The 17831-nt window shown below is 50.0% G+C and overlaps 1 protein-coding gene across 6 annotated transcripts in view; it reads left to right on the top strand.

Annotated features, from left to right (window-relative positions):
- flncb (filamin C, gamma b (actin binding protein 280)) overlaps nucleotides 1–17831 on the top strand; it is a 33560-nt gene that overhangs the window by 8419 nt on the left and 7310 nt on the right. For 2 of the 6 annotated variants that reach the window (XM_041029869.1, XM_041029864.1), the window contains exons 2-33: nucleotides 284–532; nucleotides 1324–1421; nucleotides 2321–2471; nucleotides 2842–2960; nucleotides 3047–3124; nucleotides 3349–3511; nucleotides 3607–3807; nucleotides 4838–4960; nucleotides 6384–6521; nucleotides 6646–6772; nucleotides 7059–7195; nucleotides 7594–7787; nucleotides 7875–7988; nucleotides 8089–8232; nucleotides 8395–8518; nucleotides 8645–8805; nucleotides 8897–8987; nucleotides 9219–9388; nucleotides 9473–9590; nucleotides 9824–10086; nucleotides 10254–10851; nucleotides 11365–11538; nucleotides 12435–12597; nucleotides 12698–12858; nucleotides 12979–13146; nucleotides 13228–13351; nucleotides 13433–13589; nucleotides 15199–15388; nucleotides 15483–15506; nucleotides 15841–16088; nucleotides 17051–17143; nucleotides 17623–17722. In XM_041029869.1, the coding sequence (XP_040885803.1) occupies nucleotides 284–532; nucleotides 1324–1421; nucleotides 2321–2471; nucleotides 2842–2960; nucleotides 3047–3124; nucleotides 3349–3511; nucleotides 3607–3807; nucleotides 4838–4960; nucleotides 6384–6521; nucleotides 6646–6772; nucleotides 7059–7195; nucleotides 7594–7787; nucleotides 7875–7988; nucleotides 8089–8232; nucleotides 8395–8518; nucleotides 8645–8805; nucleotides 8897–8987; nucleotides 9219–9388; nucleotides 9473–9590; nucleotides 9824–10086; nucleotides 10254–10851; nucleotides 11365–11538; nucleotides 12435–12597; nucleotides 12698–12858; nucleotides 12979–13146; nucleotides 13228–13351; nucleotides 13433–13589; nucleotides 15199–15388; nucleotides 15483–15506; nucleotides 15841–16088; nucleotides 17051–17143; nucleotides 17623–17722 (5163 nt within the window). Of the gene's footprint in view, nucleotides 1–283; nucleotides 533–1323; nucleotides 1422–2320; nucleotides 2472–2841; nucleotides 2961–3046; nucleotides 3125–3348; nucleotides 3512–3606; nucleotides 3808–4837; nucleotides 4961–6383; nucleotides 6522–6645; nucleotides 6773–7058; nucleotides 7196–7593; nucleotides 7788–7874; nucleotides 7989–8088; nucleotides 8233–8394; nucleotides 8519–8644; nucleotides 8806–8896; nucleotides 8988–9218; nucleotides 9389–9472; nucleotides 9591–9823; nucleotides 10087–10253; nucleotides 10852–11364; nucleotides 11539–12434; nucleotides 12598–12697; nucleotides 12859–12978; nucleotides 13352–13432; nucleotides 13590–15198; nucleotides 15389–15482; nucleotides 15507–15840; nucleotides 16089–17050; nucleotides 17144–17622; nucleotides 17723–17831 lie in introns of all 6 variants that reach the window. The other 4 variants (XM_041029867.1, XM_041029866.1, XM_041029865.1 and 1 more) reach the window with 4 other exon arrangements.

Here is a 17831-nt window from a genome sequence, read left to right as displayed (position 1 = left end):
CAGTTCAGGGTCCTGGTTCAGTTCAGGGTCCTGGCTCAGTTCAGGGTCCTGGTTCAGTTCAGGGTCCTGGCTCAGTTCAGGGTCCTGGTTCAGTTCAGGGTCCTGGTTCAGTTCAGGGTCCTGGTTCAGTTCAGGGTCCTGGTTCCTCTGTAACGTGACACCGTGTGTGTCGTTGTGTTTTGTGTTGTGTTGTAGAGTTTGTGTGGAGACACTTTTCTTCCATAATGTGTGTGTGAAGTTCCTGAGTGTGTTCACAGCAGCTCGTCCTCGCCTCTGTCCTCAGACTCTAAAGCTATCGTGGACGGGAACCTGAAGCTGATCCTGGGTCTGATCTGGACCTTGATCCTCCACTACTCCATCTCCATGCCCATGTGGGAGGATGAGGATGACGAAGATGCCAAGAAACTGACCCCGAAGCAGCGTCTCCTGGGCTGGATCCAGAACAAGGTGCCCCAGCTCCCCATCACCAACTTCCACCGAGACTGGAGGGACGGAAAGGCACTGGGAGCGCTGGTGGACAACTGTGCCCCAGGTGAACATGAGCGTTGATATATCGCCATTTAATCAATAATCATCAGTAAAAATCACTTATCAGCTACAGCAGGATTTTCAGAGTAAAATGCACGTTTGAAAAATGTGCTGCCGTGTTGAGTCTAACGTCTCCCTCTGTTGTCACACACACCTTTGTACTAACATACTTGTGAGGACCCTCAACCTAAACTTAATAAACCCTGATTCTAAGCTTAACCCTAAAACCAAGGCAGGGCCTGTTCAGATGTCCTCAGGACGTCCTCACAAAGACACAGAGACTCCCTCACACTGAGTGGCCTCCCTGTCTCTGGGCCTCAGTGAGTCAGTTCACTTCAATCCTCTTATCAGATTAGTGACAGACGAGCGTCAGTGTTTATGCTTCATGTGTTCACAGGAAGCTCCTCACTGCTTCAGTTTCCTCTGAAAAGGTAAAAACGTCAGTGGGTTAAATCTGCACTTTTTCAATGACAGTTCTGAACTGCAGACGGACAGAGGGTCCGGGATCAGACTGCTGATTCTGATTCTTACCAGAGAGCTGCAGAGAGTTCTGAGCTGAGCTTTGTTATCAGCTTCATGAGGATGGTTCAGAGTTCAGTCTCAGCAGTTGGTTCATGGTTCATTCAGTTAAACATATTTTCAGTCAGCATTGAACAGTGGTGCATTTTAGAAATTCTGCTTTTTGAAATCGAAGGTTTTGTTTCCTGTAGCTGAGACAGAATAAAAAAAACAGTCGATTTAAAGAGGAAACCAGTCAAATGTATGAAGACTAACATCTGTCTGCGCTGTCCTCAGGTCTGTGTCCAGACTGGGAAACATGGGATCCCAGTCAGCCGGTGGAGAACGCCAGAGAAGCCATGCAGCAGGCTGACGACTGGCTCGGAGTCCCACAGGTGACATTTACCTGTCCACACCGAACAAACACGCAGGATGAGTGACAGCGGTAACACTCTGATCCTACAGGCAGGAACCTTCCTGTGCAGCTGGTCTGAGATCAGCAGCTGAATTAAGACAGTGACTCAGTGAAAACACAAACTGTCCAATCAGATGACAAACGATCGTTAGCTGTCCACTCGTTAGTCAGAGACATAAAGTCATATTTTCCGTCTTCAGCGAAGCTTCCTGTGTTTAACTCTGTGTAATAAATGATGATGTGTTTTTAAAAGGTACAAGAAGTGAAACAGATGTTTTCATAGTTGATGGGAACAGCAGAGTCTCTGGACGCGAGCTGGAGGAGAAGTGAATGAATGACTGCTCGGATAGAGTTGGTCTCACAGCTGGATAAAGGTCCAGATGTTTGTTTTTACCTGCTCCGTGATTCTGCTCTGAGTTTGAAGTAGCAGCAGAGAATCTGAACCCTTGAGCCCATTCTGCTGCTTTAATAACTGCAGGGCTTTTACTCTGAAGGGAGGATTCTGACAGGATGTATTTTGATGCTTTTACTTCAGCGGTGGATTTACAGACGTCTTCCTGCTCTGTAATGAAGGACAGGCCTCAGCAGCTGTTTCACATTAACAGACCCATCATGTGTGTTACAGCTGTTCCTCCATCACTGAGTCGACTTTGTCTCATAAAGAGCAGATTCTCTGATCTGATGTGGTTCAGGAAACCGTTCTGTCTATTCCTGTCTTTAGTCAGTCTCCAGTTTCTCCTCCATTAATGGTTCTGGACTGGACACAGATCTGAAACCAGTGCAGTGTGTCCACACTGTGTGTTTGTTGAAGCTGTTCTGAGCCTGAGTCTCCTGCTGAGTGCGATCGTCGTGTTTTAACTCCTCCTCCTCCTCCTTCAGGTGATTGCTCCAGAGGAGATCGTCGACCCAAATGTGGACGAGCACTCCGTGATGACCTACCTGTCTCAGTTCCCCAAGGCCAGACTGAAGCCCGGCGCCCCCCTGAGGGCAAAGACGCTTCACCCGAAGAGAGCCAAAGCCTACGGACCAGGTGAAGAAGCAAACTGCATCCAGAAACTGACCCGTTCAAACCAAACACAGCTCAGTACCTGAAGCAGAACTGTCCAACCGCAGACAGCTGATCTGTCAGTCCACTGGGACGTAAACTGGACAGGTGTGACTGAGAGTCACAGTTACCTGTGGGGTAAAGTAAATAATTTAACCTCTGACCTCCCCCAGCCCTGCTGCTGTGTGGACAGAGACTGAGGGAGGGGTAACGTCCTCTTGTGGTAGGGTCAGGGCAGTCCCCTGAAGACGGGTCCCTTAGGAGGGGGTACATGTGTCAGTCCTTAGATAAATGTCATTAATGACATTATTGTCTCCCAGTGACGCGATGAACATCTTCATCCTCTGACTCTCAGGTATCGAGCCTCGAGGTAACGTGGTTCTGAAACCAGCAGAGTTTCTGGTGGAGACAGTGGAGGCCGGACTGGGTGAGGTTCTGGTTTATGTGGAGGATCCAGAGGGACACACAGAGGAGGTGGGGACACACACCTTTCCATTCAGTTCAGTGTTAAACATGTTAAATGAACTCACTGCATCGTGTGGTCTTTGTGTCTCTGTCAGGCCCGAGTGATCCCCAACAACGACAAGAACAGAACCTACTCTGTGGTCTACCTGCCCAAAGTGGAGGGGCTTCACAGAGTAAGACAAACTCACTGTGGATCAAATGTCTCTTTAAATTCCCACTTGCTAACTTTTCCAGCTTTCAGCCGCCTCTCATGGTCTTCTCCAGCTAACGGAGCAGGCTCAGGTGTGATCGTGTGACTTTGGTGTGGACGTTTGGTCACGTGACATCAGTTTTTCCAGCTCTTCAGATTCAGTGGAAACACCAACCAGCCTCACCTGTGTTCTTCCTCCTCGTCCAGGTGAAGGTGCTGTTTGCTGGGCAGGACATCGACAAAAGTCCCTTCATGGTGAATGTCTCCAAGGCCATGGGCGATCCGACCAGAGTTCAGGCCCGCGGGCCGGGACTGCAGCCAGTGGGGAACGTGGCCAACAAGCCGACGTACTTTGACATTTACACTGCAGGTAAACAGCCGAACTGAAACTGGTTACACCGTCTCTCTCATCCCTGTTTCAGTGTTTAAAAAGTCCGTCTGTCTGTCTGTCTGTCTGTCCACCAGGGGCGGGTTCTGGAGACGTGGGCGTGATCATTGTTGATTCAAACGGTCGAAGGGATACAGTGGAAATTGTCCTTGAAAACAAAGGGGACAGTATTTTCCGCTGCACCTATGTTCCTGTCCTGGAGGGGCCTCACACCGTCTATGTGACCTTTGCTGGGCAGCAGATTCCCAGAAGCCCTTTCACCGTCCACATCTCTGAGGGTAGGTCTTACACATTAATGTCTACCACAGTGGACACGTTTGGTTCTGTCCCCTGGTGTCTGCTGAAAAGACCCTGAAGTGTTTTTACTCATTAAGACCAACGTGTGTGTGTGTGTGTGTGTGTGTCTCTTTAAGACCAGGTGCTGACGTCAGTGAAATAAACACATTTTATATGATGATGATTTTTTTGTTTATTGATTTTTTCTGTTGAAACCAGATTGAGTGTCACACTGTACAGTGAAATCCAAAGGTTTGAACTCTCATGGTTTTACCTCCTGGCTCAGGGTTCTTCATCCTTCATGTGTTCATCTGACTTAGTGGGAGTTGCAGATATTCAGTAGTGATTCTGTCCATCATCTAATGGAATCAGCATACTGAGGTTTCTGACGCTCCCTCCTGTAGCAGCAGTGTCACAGTGAAAGGCTCTGATTCCCACGGCAGTGTGAAAGCTGAAGCTCTGTCTGGGTCCAGGTCTGATGGGACTGTCTGCTCCTGCTCCTCAGCTCCTGGTTTTACTGGCTGAAGCTGTGGTCTGCTGGCAGAGGTGTGGACAGGTGTTGGACTTTGACTGTCTTTGATTTAGGACTTGAGTAAGGACTTCATTCACCTGCCTTGACTTGTCTTGGTACTTGTCTTTGCTTGACTTGGGGCCAGCCAGTCTTGACTTGAGACAGGACTTAGGACAGGACCTGTGACTGGTCGTGCTGTTTGTATCTGCATGTCTGTATTTTGGACTTGATGCTGGACTCGCCTTGGCTTAGAATTTGCCTTGGTACCTGTCTATCTTTGACGTGTGGATACCTGATCTTGGTTTGTACCTTGACGTAGGACAGGACTTTTGCGTCATGTTGTGACACACCTGGACTTGTCAGACTTGTCCTGCTTTTCTCAGCTTGGGACTTTTGATGCTGGCTTGGTCTCACCTCTGCCTGCTGGTCGACTGGTCCTGCAGTCAGGTCTCGAGGGCTGGGGTCTCTGTCCTCTCTCTACCTCTGCACAAATGTATCATCCCTGTTGTTCCCTCCTTCAGTTTCACAGAGCGTCCCACCTCCCGGGTCTCCGGTGCAGATTGTACCTCAGTCCATACGCACCCCACCCTCAGACAAGACAAGGAGAGCCCCCCCTCCGACACCGCCCAAACCCAGGCGACCAAGTTAGTACAGGCCGTGGTTGCAGGGGTGTGGCTGGAGCCTGCCTGCGCTAGCCTGGTTTCCCTCCACCTCCACTGAAAACCGTCCCTCCCTGTCCCTCCTGCTCTGTGGGGGTTCCAGTTTTCCAGCATGTGCAGCACCTGCTTCGTCCTGAGCAGCTTTATCTTCTTCTACAGAGTCTGAGTGTCTGTGGCGTTGAGCCCTCTCTGGATGGTGTCAGGATTAACAGAGCGGGACCAGATCGATCGATCGATTGATTGATTGATTTCCAATGGCAACAGCTATGAGCTCAAACTAAGCTCAGCCTATAACAACCAAACATGAATATATTTACCTCTGGTTCAAGGCTGAAAATGAAAGTTGTCTCGATGCTTTGCTCAGGAACACGGAGGAGCAGGGACACGTGGAAGGTTCAGCTCAGGACAGTAACACTCAGCGTGTCACTGTAATCAGATTACATCCAGAGAGGGCTGAGAGCGCGTGCAGCAGCCGCCGGCTGGACGCTGCTCTGGACAGTCAGACCTCGTCAGTTTGTTAGTGGACTTTTATTTTCTGTCTTTTGGTGGAAGTAAGTTTTAATAAACAGCACAGAGAAATGGCAGAACTAACAGTTATCACTTCATATCATTCATCAGCCTGTAGTTATTTCCTTCCATCTATGTGCTGAGAGTGAATGAGCCCATTTAGATGATGTTTCAGTTCATTGTCCTCCTCCTCATCATCATCATCACCTGCTTCAGCTTTCCCTCCTTCCTCCCGTCCAATCACAGTCAGTGACTGGTGGTTCTCCAGCTAACCCTGACACCTGCCTTTAAACCGTGTGATTACCTGAAGCTCTCTGCGACACGTCGACACTTCCTGTTCCTTTCAGAAGATGAACCTGCAGCTCCTGGTTCTTCAGGCTGATCTCTGTTTCATCTCCTCTTCATCTTTGCTGCTTTTCCCTTTCAGCCTCAGCAAACTGCTTCTCTCAGCGCTGATCAGCTGACTAACAGGAGTGTGTGTGTCTGTGTGTGTCTGTGTGTGTTTTTTATGACTGAGGTTTAGACTGAGAGTTGGTGCTTTATTGGTAAATCCTCACTTTTAGGATTAAACCTGAGAGAGAGATTAAGAATGAGAAGTTTATTATTATTATTATTATTGAGTTAAAGTCGACCCGTCCACTGTGATTCCAGCTGTCCTCAGTGGACTGTGGACGCTCAGTGGACGCGCGTCTGAACTGGCCGTCCTCTCTGGGTTTGAACTGGAAAAACAAGATGTTATGTCCAACCTAAGGTTTAGATTCAGGCCGGTTTAATGATGGAGTGTGTTAAATGAAAAGTATCAGTGGGTGTTTGTGAGTGTGTTTGTTGCTTTCATGGTCGGTTTAACGTCACCTCCCAGTCTAACCAGTGCCCCCACGTCTCCCTGTGACTGGTCCAACAGCCTGTAACCCGAACGCCTGCAGAGCGTCGGGCAGAGGTCTGCAGCCGAAGGGTCTGAGGGTGAAGGAAGTGGCAGATTTTAAGGTTTATACTAAAGGAGCCGGCAGCGGAGAACTGAAAGTCAGCGTGAGGGGACCAAGTAAGACGCCATGACTCTGAGACTCACGCATCACGTATCACCAAAAATGGTTTTGTTTCATTTGTCGCTTTCAGTTTGTCATTTAGTTAAAATGCATAAAGAAATATTTTTCCTGTGGATCCAGAGGGCCTCGAAGAGCCCGTGAAGGTTCTGGAGATGGAAAACGGCCTGTATGAGTGTAACTATTACCCCATCATGACGGGAAAATACACGGTCACCATCACCTGGGGAGGACACAGCGTCCCACGCAGGTGAGACGCTTTCCGAACTCAATAGATTCATTTTGTGTTTAATATTAGCTTTAAAGAGATTTTTATTACTGATGGTAAAAGCTTTGTTAAGCTTTTCTGCTTTGTCCAGTGAAATAGTGCAAACACTCATTTTATTTGTCTTTTGTAGTTTTGTTGAAATCTGAAAATGTTTTCTATCTTTTTGTCTCCTGCTATTCTGAGCACGTTTATTATCGTGTATATAATGTCGTCTCAGCTCAGTCTTCCTGTCTGGGATCATGATGCATGTCTGTGTGTGTGTTTTCAGTCCATTTGAAGTACAGGTGAGTGAGGAGGCGGGGCCTCAGAAGGTGAGGGCCTGGGGTCCAGGTCTGGAGACCGGCATGGTGGGGAAGAGTGCCGACTTTGTGGTGGAGGCCATCGGGACGGAGGTGGGAACGCTCGGTACGTAGCATTAAGTCCACAGAGTAAATCAGGAAACAGACTGAAATACAATTTCAGACGCTTTTAAAAGATGGAGGTGATTTGTCTTCTGAGACTGAGACGACGGCTCCTCCTGTGAACACACAGGGTCTCTGACCACAGAACTTACTGCATGTCATGGGTAACATGATAAAATCACTGTGTAACGTGACATGAAGCCCATGGAAAGTGGCTAAAGTGGAAAAAATATCTGATCTCCAGTCACTATTTGTTCTGAGCCTCGCTGCAAACATCAGGAAGGAATTCTGAGAAATCTTCTTTTCCAGGATTCAGGCAGTTTTCTGTGGATCCTGATCAGAGTTCAGTGACACAGCAGCGTGTCAGTGATTCAGATGTTTGTGTAACCGTGCTGTGTGCAGGTTTCTCCATCGAGGGCCCCTCTCAGGCTAAGATCGAGTGTGATGATAAAGGTGATGGATCATGTGACGTTCGATACTGGCCGACTGAACCAGGCGACTACGCCGTCCACGTCATATGCGATGACGAAGACATCAAGGACAGTCCCTTCATGGCTCACATCCTGCCTGCTGCCAATGATGTCTTCCCAGAGAAGGTTAGACGACAGCCTGACCGGGTTTAAAATCATTTCACACGTATTTTATTGTTCAACACGACGTGACAAACGTTTTGGCCTCCTCAGGTGAAGTGTTACGGTCCTGGTCTGGAGCCTCTGGGCTGCATCGTCAACAAACCTGCTGAGTTCACCATCGATACCTGCGCAGCCGGCAGAGGAGAGCTGAAGCTCTATGCTCAGGTGAGGATTCAAGACGTCTTTAGCATTTTAACCAGTCTTTAACCAGATATGGTTCCGTGGTTCTGGCGGCTCTGATGGCTCTGTCTGTTTGTGTCTTCAGGATGCAGAGGGTTTCCCCATCGACATACAGATCACTGATAACGGAGACAGCACCTACTTCTGTGTTTACATTCCCACAAAACCCATCAAACACACCATCATCATCACCTGGGGCGAAGTCAATGTCCCCAACAGCCCCTTCAGGGTATTAAACCGATGCACCTTATATATACACATGCATCTGCCTGTATCTGTATCTGTATTTAGATAAAGATGTACGTAAATATGAAAATGACTATTCACATTTATTCATATTCCTAAATGTTTGCCTGTTAGCTGTTAATACCTTTATCTGATGATGGGTCAGGTGACCATAGGAGAAGGCAGCCACCCAGAGAACGTGAAGGTTTATGGTCCAGGTGTGGAGAAGACGGGACTGAAGGCCAACGAGCCGACGTACTTCACCGTGGACTGCAGCGAGGCCGGACAGGGTCAGAACCATACCTGTCTCACGCCTTTTATTCTCTTCGTCTAATGTTTAACTACCTTATATTTTCACATCGTTGTGAAGTGCTAAAGTGTCTTCGGATTAAAGTTTATTGACTGTTTACCTGCAGGTGACGTCAGTATCGGGATCAAATGTGCTCCAGGTGTGGTCGGACCTGCGGAGGCCGACATCGACTTCGACATCATTAAGAACGACAACGACACGTTCACAGTGAAGTACATGCCTCCGGGTCCCGGGCAGTACACCATCATGGTGCTGTTCGCTGATCAGGTGAGAGGACAGAGACAGGTAAATGACTTCTGCAGACACACTCAGGTAAAAGGAAACGTTAAACACACCTCTCACCCTTTACATAAAACAGGAAATTCCCATCAGCCCCTTCAGAATAAAGGTGGATCCTTCCCATGATGCAGCTAAAGTCAGAGCAGAAGGACCTGGACTGAACAAGACAGGTGAGCTGGTTTCACACGAAGGACGAGAATCAGTCAGGTGTTTTCCTGAGTTCAGGAAAACTTTGTGTGTTTAGTTTCTAATGAAGTACATGATTCGCCGTCATTTCTCAGATCGGTTTACAAACTGCAGGCAGATGAAGCGACCAGAGCAAAGTATAAAGGGGACAGAAACACAGAGAAGACAGAGTTTATTCGTGTTAATGTGTTTTATTTCTCACCAACACTCTGCAGGCGTGGAAGTGGGTAAACCCACTCACTTCACCATTTACACAAAGGGAGCCGGTAAAGCCAAACCTGAGGTTCATTTCACCGCAGCAGCTAAAGGTGAAGCTGTCAGAGACTTCGAGATCATCGACAACCACGACTACTCCTACACCGTCCGCTACACGGCGGTCCAGCAGGCAGGTCGCGCTCTGGTTTCCCTCGTTCACCACGTGTGAGCTGTGTGATGAAGCTGACTCAGCTAAAGTCTGTGTTTCTCTCAGGGCAACATGTCCATCACTGTTTGTCACGGAGGAGACCCCATCCCTAAAAGTCCATTCAACATCAGTGTGGCCCCCCCTCTGGACCTCAACAAGGTCAAAGTTCAGGGGCTGAACAACAGTAAGTACATATGAACCTCCACTCGGGGCTTTTATTTTGTAACTTGGAGGAAATGACACAGGTTTGAAATTCCTGTTATTCGATGTGCAGTGAAACGTTTTCAAATGAAACTTTATTTCAGTCTGCAGCCAGCGACAGACAAGAGGATAAATGTAGAAAGTTCCATTGAAACCTCACCTGAGCAATATAACCAGTATAACCAGTATAACCAGTAGGTTTGTGTCTGTACAAAGAGGTGGATGTTGGGAAGGATCAGGAGTTCACCGTCAGTACTCGAGGAGCCGGAGGTCAGGGCCAACTGGACGTCAAGATCACCTCCCCGTCACGTCGACCAATCCCCTGCAAGCTGGAGTCGGGCACAGCCAATGAGGCGCACACAGTGAAGTACATTCCCCCTGAGGAGGGACCGTACAGGGTGGACATCAGCTACGACGGAAACCCCGTCCCAGGAAGTCCGTTCACTGTGGAGGGCGTCATGCCCCCCGACCCCTCGAAGGTGAGTTGGACACTTGGACACTGAGCTGCAGGACGAGCGTTTCAGAGATTCTGGTTAACTTCTGTCGTGTATGTGAAATAAAAGCCTGAACGATAGCTGCTCCCTCAGAACTACAGACTTTTTTCAACATGTCCTTGTGATTCGTCTCTCTCACCTGAACCCTTCAGGTGCGGGCCTACGGTCCAGGTCTTCAGGGTGGAGTTGTAGGTAAACCGGCCCCCTTTGCCATTGACACAAAAGGAGCTGGTACCGGTGGTCTGGGCCTGACGGTGGAGGGGCCCTGCGAGGCCAAGATCGAATGTCAGGACAACGGCGATGGATCCTGCTCAGTGTCCTACCTGCCCACCGAGCCCGGTGAATACGCCATCAACATCCTGTTCGCAGACCAGCACATCCCGGGGTCCCCCTTCAAGGCCGTGGTCCAGTCTGTGTTCGACCCCAGCAAGGTGACAGCCAGCGGCCCTGGCCTGGAACGAGGCAAAGTCAACGAGGCCGGATCGTTCACGGTGGACTGCTCCAAAGCCGGAGAGGCCGAGCTCACCATCGAGATCATCTCAGACTCTGGAGCCAAAGCTGAAGTTCACGTCCAGAACAACAGCGACGGGACCTACTCCATCACCTACATCCCCCAGTTCCACGGCATGTACACCATCACCATCAAATACGGAGGACACGCTGTGCCCAAGTTCCCCACCCGCCTACAGGTGGACCCAGCTGTCGACACCAGCGGGGTGAAGGTCTACGGACCAGGAGTCGAACCCAGAGGTGAGGGTTTAAAGAAAACACCTTCAGTCTGAGTCCAGGTGTTTCCTGTTGTAGCTCGAGATCCGTTATTTTAACCATCGAACGGAAAAGTTAAACACCTTATTTCAGTTGACAAGGTGAGTGAATGCTCACCTTTATTTCATTTCCACGTTTCTGACTGAGGTGACTGACGTGTAGAAGCTCAGACACACACACTGCTGAGCTGTAGTTTCCACATTCAGCTGTTCTGAGCTCTGTGTTTATGATGGTGGGACTGGGTCCAGTGTGATCTGGTTTGGAGCTCTCAGCACTTTATTTACTGGCCTCCTGGACTTTCCCCAGAGTCACTTATGACAGTTAATAAATTCTCTGCGGTGAAGCTGCAGTTGTGTTTGTCTCCTGCCTGTTAACAGATGAATGTAAATAACTCACTGAGCCTCACAGTGAACAAAGGTGTGAGCTCTGCGGTGATCATGCTACAGAATAAAACAGTATGGAATATTCTGCTCAGCTGAGGTTGTTTCCTGTCCACAGGCGTCCTGAGGGAAGTCACCACACATTTCATCTTGGACGCCCGGGCTCACTACAAGAGCGGCGGCAGCCAAATTAAAACCTGCATCTCCAATCCATCAGGCGCCAACACCGACGCCTACATCACCGACAAGGGAGACGGGACCTACAGAGTGGAGTACACGCCGTACGAGGACGGTGAGGAGCCAGACCGTGATGAGTTGTTTGTCCGAGGCAGGAGACTCTGCTGAGGCGTTTCCTGTGGATGTGTTTGGGCTGAATGAATCTCACCACAGTTCCTCAGAGGAACAGAGAGCAGGCAGTGGGAGGCTGCGCTGCTGGTTTATGGAAGTTTTTATGGATGTTTTTTTTCCGGAGCAACACTTCATAATTGTGAAATGAAAAGTCCTGTGGCTTTCATAAAGCTTCTGTTTTCCCTCTGCCACGAAAAAGAGAAGGAGGCAAACGAGGCCTCTGTGGCTTCAACACCGAAGCTGCAGAATTATCCATTCAGCTGCTAATGGTCTCACAGGATCAGACTAACATCAGGTAACAAGCTGAATAATGTTCAGGTCGCTGACGCCTCCGTCAGCCACAACATGTTGGTCCCGATAAGTAAACCTGAATGAAAAAATAAAAAGCAGCCAGCGTCCAGCTGTGCAGTCACAAACTGACTGTGTGAAATACACAGAAACTCAGCAGCAGCTTTAACATTAACTGTAAACAAAGGCTGATGAATGGAGTCAGGCCTTTAGGAGCTCAGAGTGGCAGCAGGGAGCGATGGAGCGCTGGTATTTATAGCTGCAGCCTGTCTGCTCGCAGCAGATGGTTTTCCACTGATAGTAGTGTGTGACATGTTGGAGCCCACTGCATCGTGGGACAGAAATACTCAGCCAGACTGGTATTTTAAAGCATGGTGTGTCGTCTTCTGTCAGTCGGAAACACAACCACACAGGATCACACCTTTGGATCCTGAAGCAGTCTGTGTTCTTACATGCTCGAACTCCCTGGGATAGATCAGGTGAGTTGGACAGGTGCCAGGTGACACATGTCAAACACATCCTTATCCTGTCTGTCTCTGTGTCCGTCTGCAGGTTTGCATCTGATTGAAGTGCTGTTTGATGACGTCTCTGTGCCTAAGAGTCCGTTCAGGGTTTCAGTGACTGAGGGCTGTGATCCAAGTCGAGTCCGAGCCTATGGTCCGGGTTTGGAGGAAGGACTGGTCAACAAACCGAACCGCTTCACTGTGGAGACCAGGTGAGCCCTCACACAAACCTGAAGGTATCCGACAGTTTTTCATCAAACGTAGTCCCTGAGCGTCTCCCTCTTATGTCCCATCCCTCCGGTTTTTCCTCAGGGGTGCTGGCACCGGGGGCCTCGGCCTGGCCATTGAGGGTCCATCTGAAGCAAAGATGTCGTGTAAGGACAACAAAGATGGCAGCTGCAGCGTGGAGTACATCCCCTTCACTCCTGGAGAGTATGACGTCAACATCACCTTCGGAGGCCTGCCTATCCCAGGTGATGGATCCGCCTTATTAAAACCCGGGGCTCTGACCTGAGGGGCTGGGTACGCTTTAGGTTTTATACCAAGCCAAAGTACGGGCTCCTGCACAGAGTCATTACCTTCCTGTTTTGCAGGAAGCCCATTTCGGGTCCCGGTGCGAGAGCTGGTGGATCCCAGTAAAGTGAGGTGCTCGGGTCCTGGACTGGGTAGTGGGGTCAGAGCTCACGTCCCTCAGACCTTCACCGTAGACAGTAGCAAGGCTGGAGTGGCCCCCCTGGAGGTCCAGCTGTATGGGCCAGCCGGTAAGTTTGTGCTCTGGCAGAAGGAGACTGATAAAAACGTTCCTGGTCTAAAGCTCAGACGTTGTGTTGGTTTCTCTTCAGGTGTGGCCGAACCCATCAGCATCAGCGACAACGGTGACGGCACCCACACGGTGAACTACACTCCTGCCAGTGACGGCCCGTACACAGTGTGTGTGAAGTACGCGGACCAGGAAGTCCCTCGCAGGTCAGTACAGGAGAGGTTAGTTCGTAAGCCAATCCTGGTCCTCCTGCTCAAGGTCTGACTTCTCCAACCGTCTCCTCTCAGTCCCTTCAAGATCAAGACGCTGCCGGCTCATGATGCTAGTAAAGTTCGAGCCAGCGGTCCAGGTCTGAATGCGTCTGGGGTTCCTGCCAGCCTGCCGGTGGAGTTCACCATCGATGCCCGAGATGCTGGGGAGGGACTGCTCACAGTTCAGATACTGGTGAGTCGCTGCTTCCTGCCCTGAAGTTCAGTAAGTCCAGATAAAGAAAGGGTTGCACCTGAAATGGTTTCAAACCAGCTCTGAATTCAGAACGTAGCCTGTGTCGAGAATAAATGTTTTAATTCTTTTGCTTTTTGAAAACTAGAGAAGAGACGGAGCAACTTCTGGGGGGTAGAATTTGTCTTGGGTATTTTGCCACAGTGTTATCCAGGGGCAGGTTGGCTGTGTCAGGCAGCGAGCTGTGGCTCTGTAGTTAGCAGGTGATGGGGATGTGAGCTGCTGAACAGTTTCTGTGTCACTGACTCTCTGAACCCCTGATTCAAACCCTCCATGTGCCGTCCTGTTCCGCTGTCGGGGGCTGGTTGCCGTGGCTGCAGGGTCCGGATGGGTGCAGGCGAGAGGCCTCTGTGTTTGTGGAGGACTGGGGCAGGAGGGTGTGGGAGACTCACATTGTAAAGAAAACCATCCCCTTCAGTATTCTTAAGAGAGGCTGTGTAAGGCCTGCACTCTTTCACCTCCCTCCTTCACCTCGTCTCACGTCCCCCCTTGCCCCCCTGTACCCCCCCATACCCCCCCCCCCCCCCACCCCACCCCACCCCACCTCCTCCTTCATATAAACCAACGACCCAACAAAGCTCTCAGTCTCAGAGGAACTCATCAGAGATCTGTGTCCTCGTCCTGTTTAGTGTCTCTGTACATCCTCTGAGTGGGGATCTGAAGTTAATGAATCCTCATGTTGGTCTTCAGGAACTCACAGGGACGAACCGTCCAACTGTTTGTCTTAGAACTTCATCAGGTCACAGATTAATGATGGAATTAAGGCACTTCAGAAGTTTGATAAGTAACATGAAAACAGTTTGTCCTTCAACTGTGAAGAAAATCCATTTTTATCCTAAACCAGTCCAATCATCCGTCCAGGTACCTGTCCTGTTTAGACATGGAGTGCCTGTCATGTTATTTGGTACATGTAATGTTTTTACAGTTTAGCACAGACAGAGCGTCAGTGATCAGCAGCTGAACATGTCTCAGCAACATGAACCAAACTCCATCAGCCTCCATCAGGAGCATTACAGTATTGTAGGCCTCCACCCACCCCCCCACCCCTCCCCCTCTGTGGTCTCCCTGTGGCCTGACCTCCATTCAGTTTGCCTAATGAGCTAACAGACAGGTGTGGTTTTCAGTTCTCCACTAACCGGAGTGCTTCGTCAACCTGCCTCCATCCATCCCTCCACCCTGCTCTGCTGCATTTCTTAGAGTTAGAGCCTGTGTGATGTGGAACAGATGAAAACACGTGATCCATACATGTGCGTGCTGTGAACACCACTGGTCTCAAACCAGCTGCTGTAGAGTCCAGCTGCCGCTGCTGAACCACATTCTTTCAGCGCCCGGTGCTGAGGATGAACAGAACACCATGCCGGGCCTGTGGACCACCCAGTCGGGTCCAAACCAAACTTCAGCTTCAGTTTTCTGTGGATGGGCAGAATCTGACCCGACTGATTCGCTTCTGATTCGGCTGATAAGACATGGCACATGGTCGGAGACCGCTGATGGGCAGTACACCGTGCACAAACCCAGACACACCTCTAACTTCGTGTCCATGTGTCTCCAGGATCCGGAGGGAAAACCCAAGAAGGCGAACATCCGAGACAACAGAGACGGGACGTATACGGTGTCCTACGTCCCCGACATGACGGGACGGTACACCATCACCATCAAATACGGAGGAGACGAGATTCCGTACTCACCATACCGAATCCACGCCCTGCCCACCGGGGACGCCAGCAAGTGTCTGGTCACAGGTCAGACCCCGCCCACCTTCGTTGTGTCAGCCAATCAGATTTCATCACCCGAACCTGTCACAGCATCACTGACTCTGTTGTTGTTTGCCCACAGTGTCGATCGGAGGACATGGACTGGGTGAGTTGTAATAAATCAGAACGCTTCGGTCCTGCAGGTCCACACGTGTCCTACCACTGAGGCTGTTTTGATTGTCCTTCGTCTTTGCCGTGATGCGTCCCACCTCCTAGTCCTAATGAGACCCTGCCATGCTTTATTTTTGCCCTGGTGTAACTCCACAGGGGCACATGGGCAGCAGGCTCCTGCGAGGCTGAGGTTGGGTGCAGCACGTTTCCATGACGATGTGAAACTGGGATAAAATGGACTTTATTCGTGTAACATCATTTCAGAAACCGGGCTGTAAACTTCTGTTTGTCAGTCAGTTAGCCTTCTGATCTGTCCTTGGTCTGATCAGGATCAGGGATCGGCCCGACCATCCAGATCGGCGAGGAGACGGTCATCACCGTGGATGCAAAGGCTGCTGGGAAAGGTAAAGTCACCTGTAAGGTGTCGACTCCCGACGGAGCGGAGCTGGACGTGGACGTGGTGGAGAACGCAGATGGAACATTTGATATTTACTACACGGCCCCCGAGCCCGGGAAATACGTCATCACCATCCGGTTCGGAGGGGAACACATCCCCAACAGCCCCTTCCACGTGGTGGTGAGTCACGAACCTGCAGAGGCAGCACGCGTGATCGGTGGTTCCCAGTCTGCAGGTTAAAAACTGCATCCCTTTACTCATTCAGCCAAATTCAGTGAAACAGGGACAGAATCCGTCTTTGGTGGATTGTAAAACCCGGAGACGGGAACCACTGGATCAGATTCTAACAGAGAAATGATCAGAATAACAACACTTCATGTTTGCCAGTGAAACAATAACCCTTTAAATTAAAAAGTGCTTGATGAGCAGAACACCGTCTCTCTTATACTTTATACTTTATGATAAGGTGCACACTGAAGGTTTCAGGCAGGAAAACAAATCTGTTCAACCTGAGTGAAGCCTCTGAAAACATTAACCCTGATAACACATCAGTGGGTTGATGGGAGTGTGTAAATTGTGCACCACTCACAGTCTGACTGTTTGTAAATGGGTTAGATTTTGTCTTTTCAAAGGACGGTGAAGCTGAGGGATCTGTGGCAGGGATCTGTGGCAGGGATCTGTGGCAGAGATCTGTGGCAGGGATCTGTGGCAGGGATCTGTGGCAGGGATCTGTGGCAGGGATCTGTGGCAGGGATCTGTGGCAGAGATCTGTGGCAGGGATCTGTGGCAGGGATCTGTGGCAGAGATCTGTGGCAGGGATCTGTGGCAGGGATCTGTGGCAGAGATCTGTGGCAGGGATCTGTGGCAGGGATCTGTGGCAGGGATCTGTGGCAGGGATCTGTGGCAGGGATCTGTGGCAGGGATCTGTGGCAGGGATCTGTGGCAGGGATCTGTGGCAGGGATCTGTGGCAGGGATCTGTGGCAGGGATCTGTGGCAGGGATCCGCCGTATGAAGCGACTCACGCCGCACAGACCTTCTGACAAAGTTTCCAACAACAAGGAGATGTTCGAGTTGTGTTTGTGCATGGTTGTGTGTTTTTGTGTGTGTGTGTTTCCTAAAGGTTGTACTTGTTCCCTGTTAGGCGAGTGACACCGTCCCAATAATAGAGGAGCCATGTGACAAGCTTCAGTTACAGCAGCCCTACTCTCCCTATGTGGGCTTCTCCCCTCAATGGGTACACAGCATTATGTTGTATATAAACTGTCTGCACTGTATTTATATATCATACTGTTCTCAGTTCAGCCTCTGCTGTGTCTCTGGAGCTTTACAGAGTCAATACCAACCCAGATTCACGCATAGATTTTTTTGGCTCTGCATGGTGCTGCATGGGGGAGGGAGGGGCGAGGGAGGGGCGAGGGAGGGGGGGACACTAACACTGACTTCTACCAAACTAACCAACTGATTCAAACAGTGTTAAACATCTGCTTACGTACCAACTTCATTTACATCATTCAGCAGATAAACTGGTTTTTGACCAGTCTCAGCCCGACCTGCTCTGTCCCACTGTAGACCAGTCTCTGTGCATCGGGCTCTCTCTGGGCCTCTCTACGATCCTGCTGCGCTTCCTCCTCTTCCCTCCTCTCTCTGGCTGATTTTCCCAGAGTTCCCTGTATGGTGGCACTAACCCCCCCCCCCCCTCTGGCTTTGGTTTAGGCCACTGATGATCCCATCAGCCCCGTGGATGGGAGGGAGCCCGTGCTCCGGCCTTTCAGTCTGGTCATTCCCTTCACTGTGCAGAAAGGAGAGATCTCAGGTAAGATCCTCAGGTTGTTCCACAGGTTTTCAGTTCATGTCATTTTACTCTTCAGCTTGTAGAATCAGCAGCCGCTCGGAATCTGGAACTGTAAACAGGAATATGGTGG

This window comes from Toxotes jaculatrix, chromosome 22, assembly GCF_017976425.1.
Source record: "Toxotes jaculatrix isolate fToxJac2 chromosome 22, fToxJac2.pri, whole genome shotgun sequence".
In the NCBI taxonomy this organism is placed as follows: domain Eukaryota; kingdom Metazoa; phylum Chordata; class Actinopteri; family Toxotidae; genus Toxotes; species Toxotes jaculatrix.
Note: the sequence above shows the minus strand (reverse complement) of the source record. Positions and strands in the feature narration are given on the sequence as shown.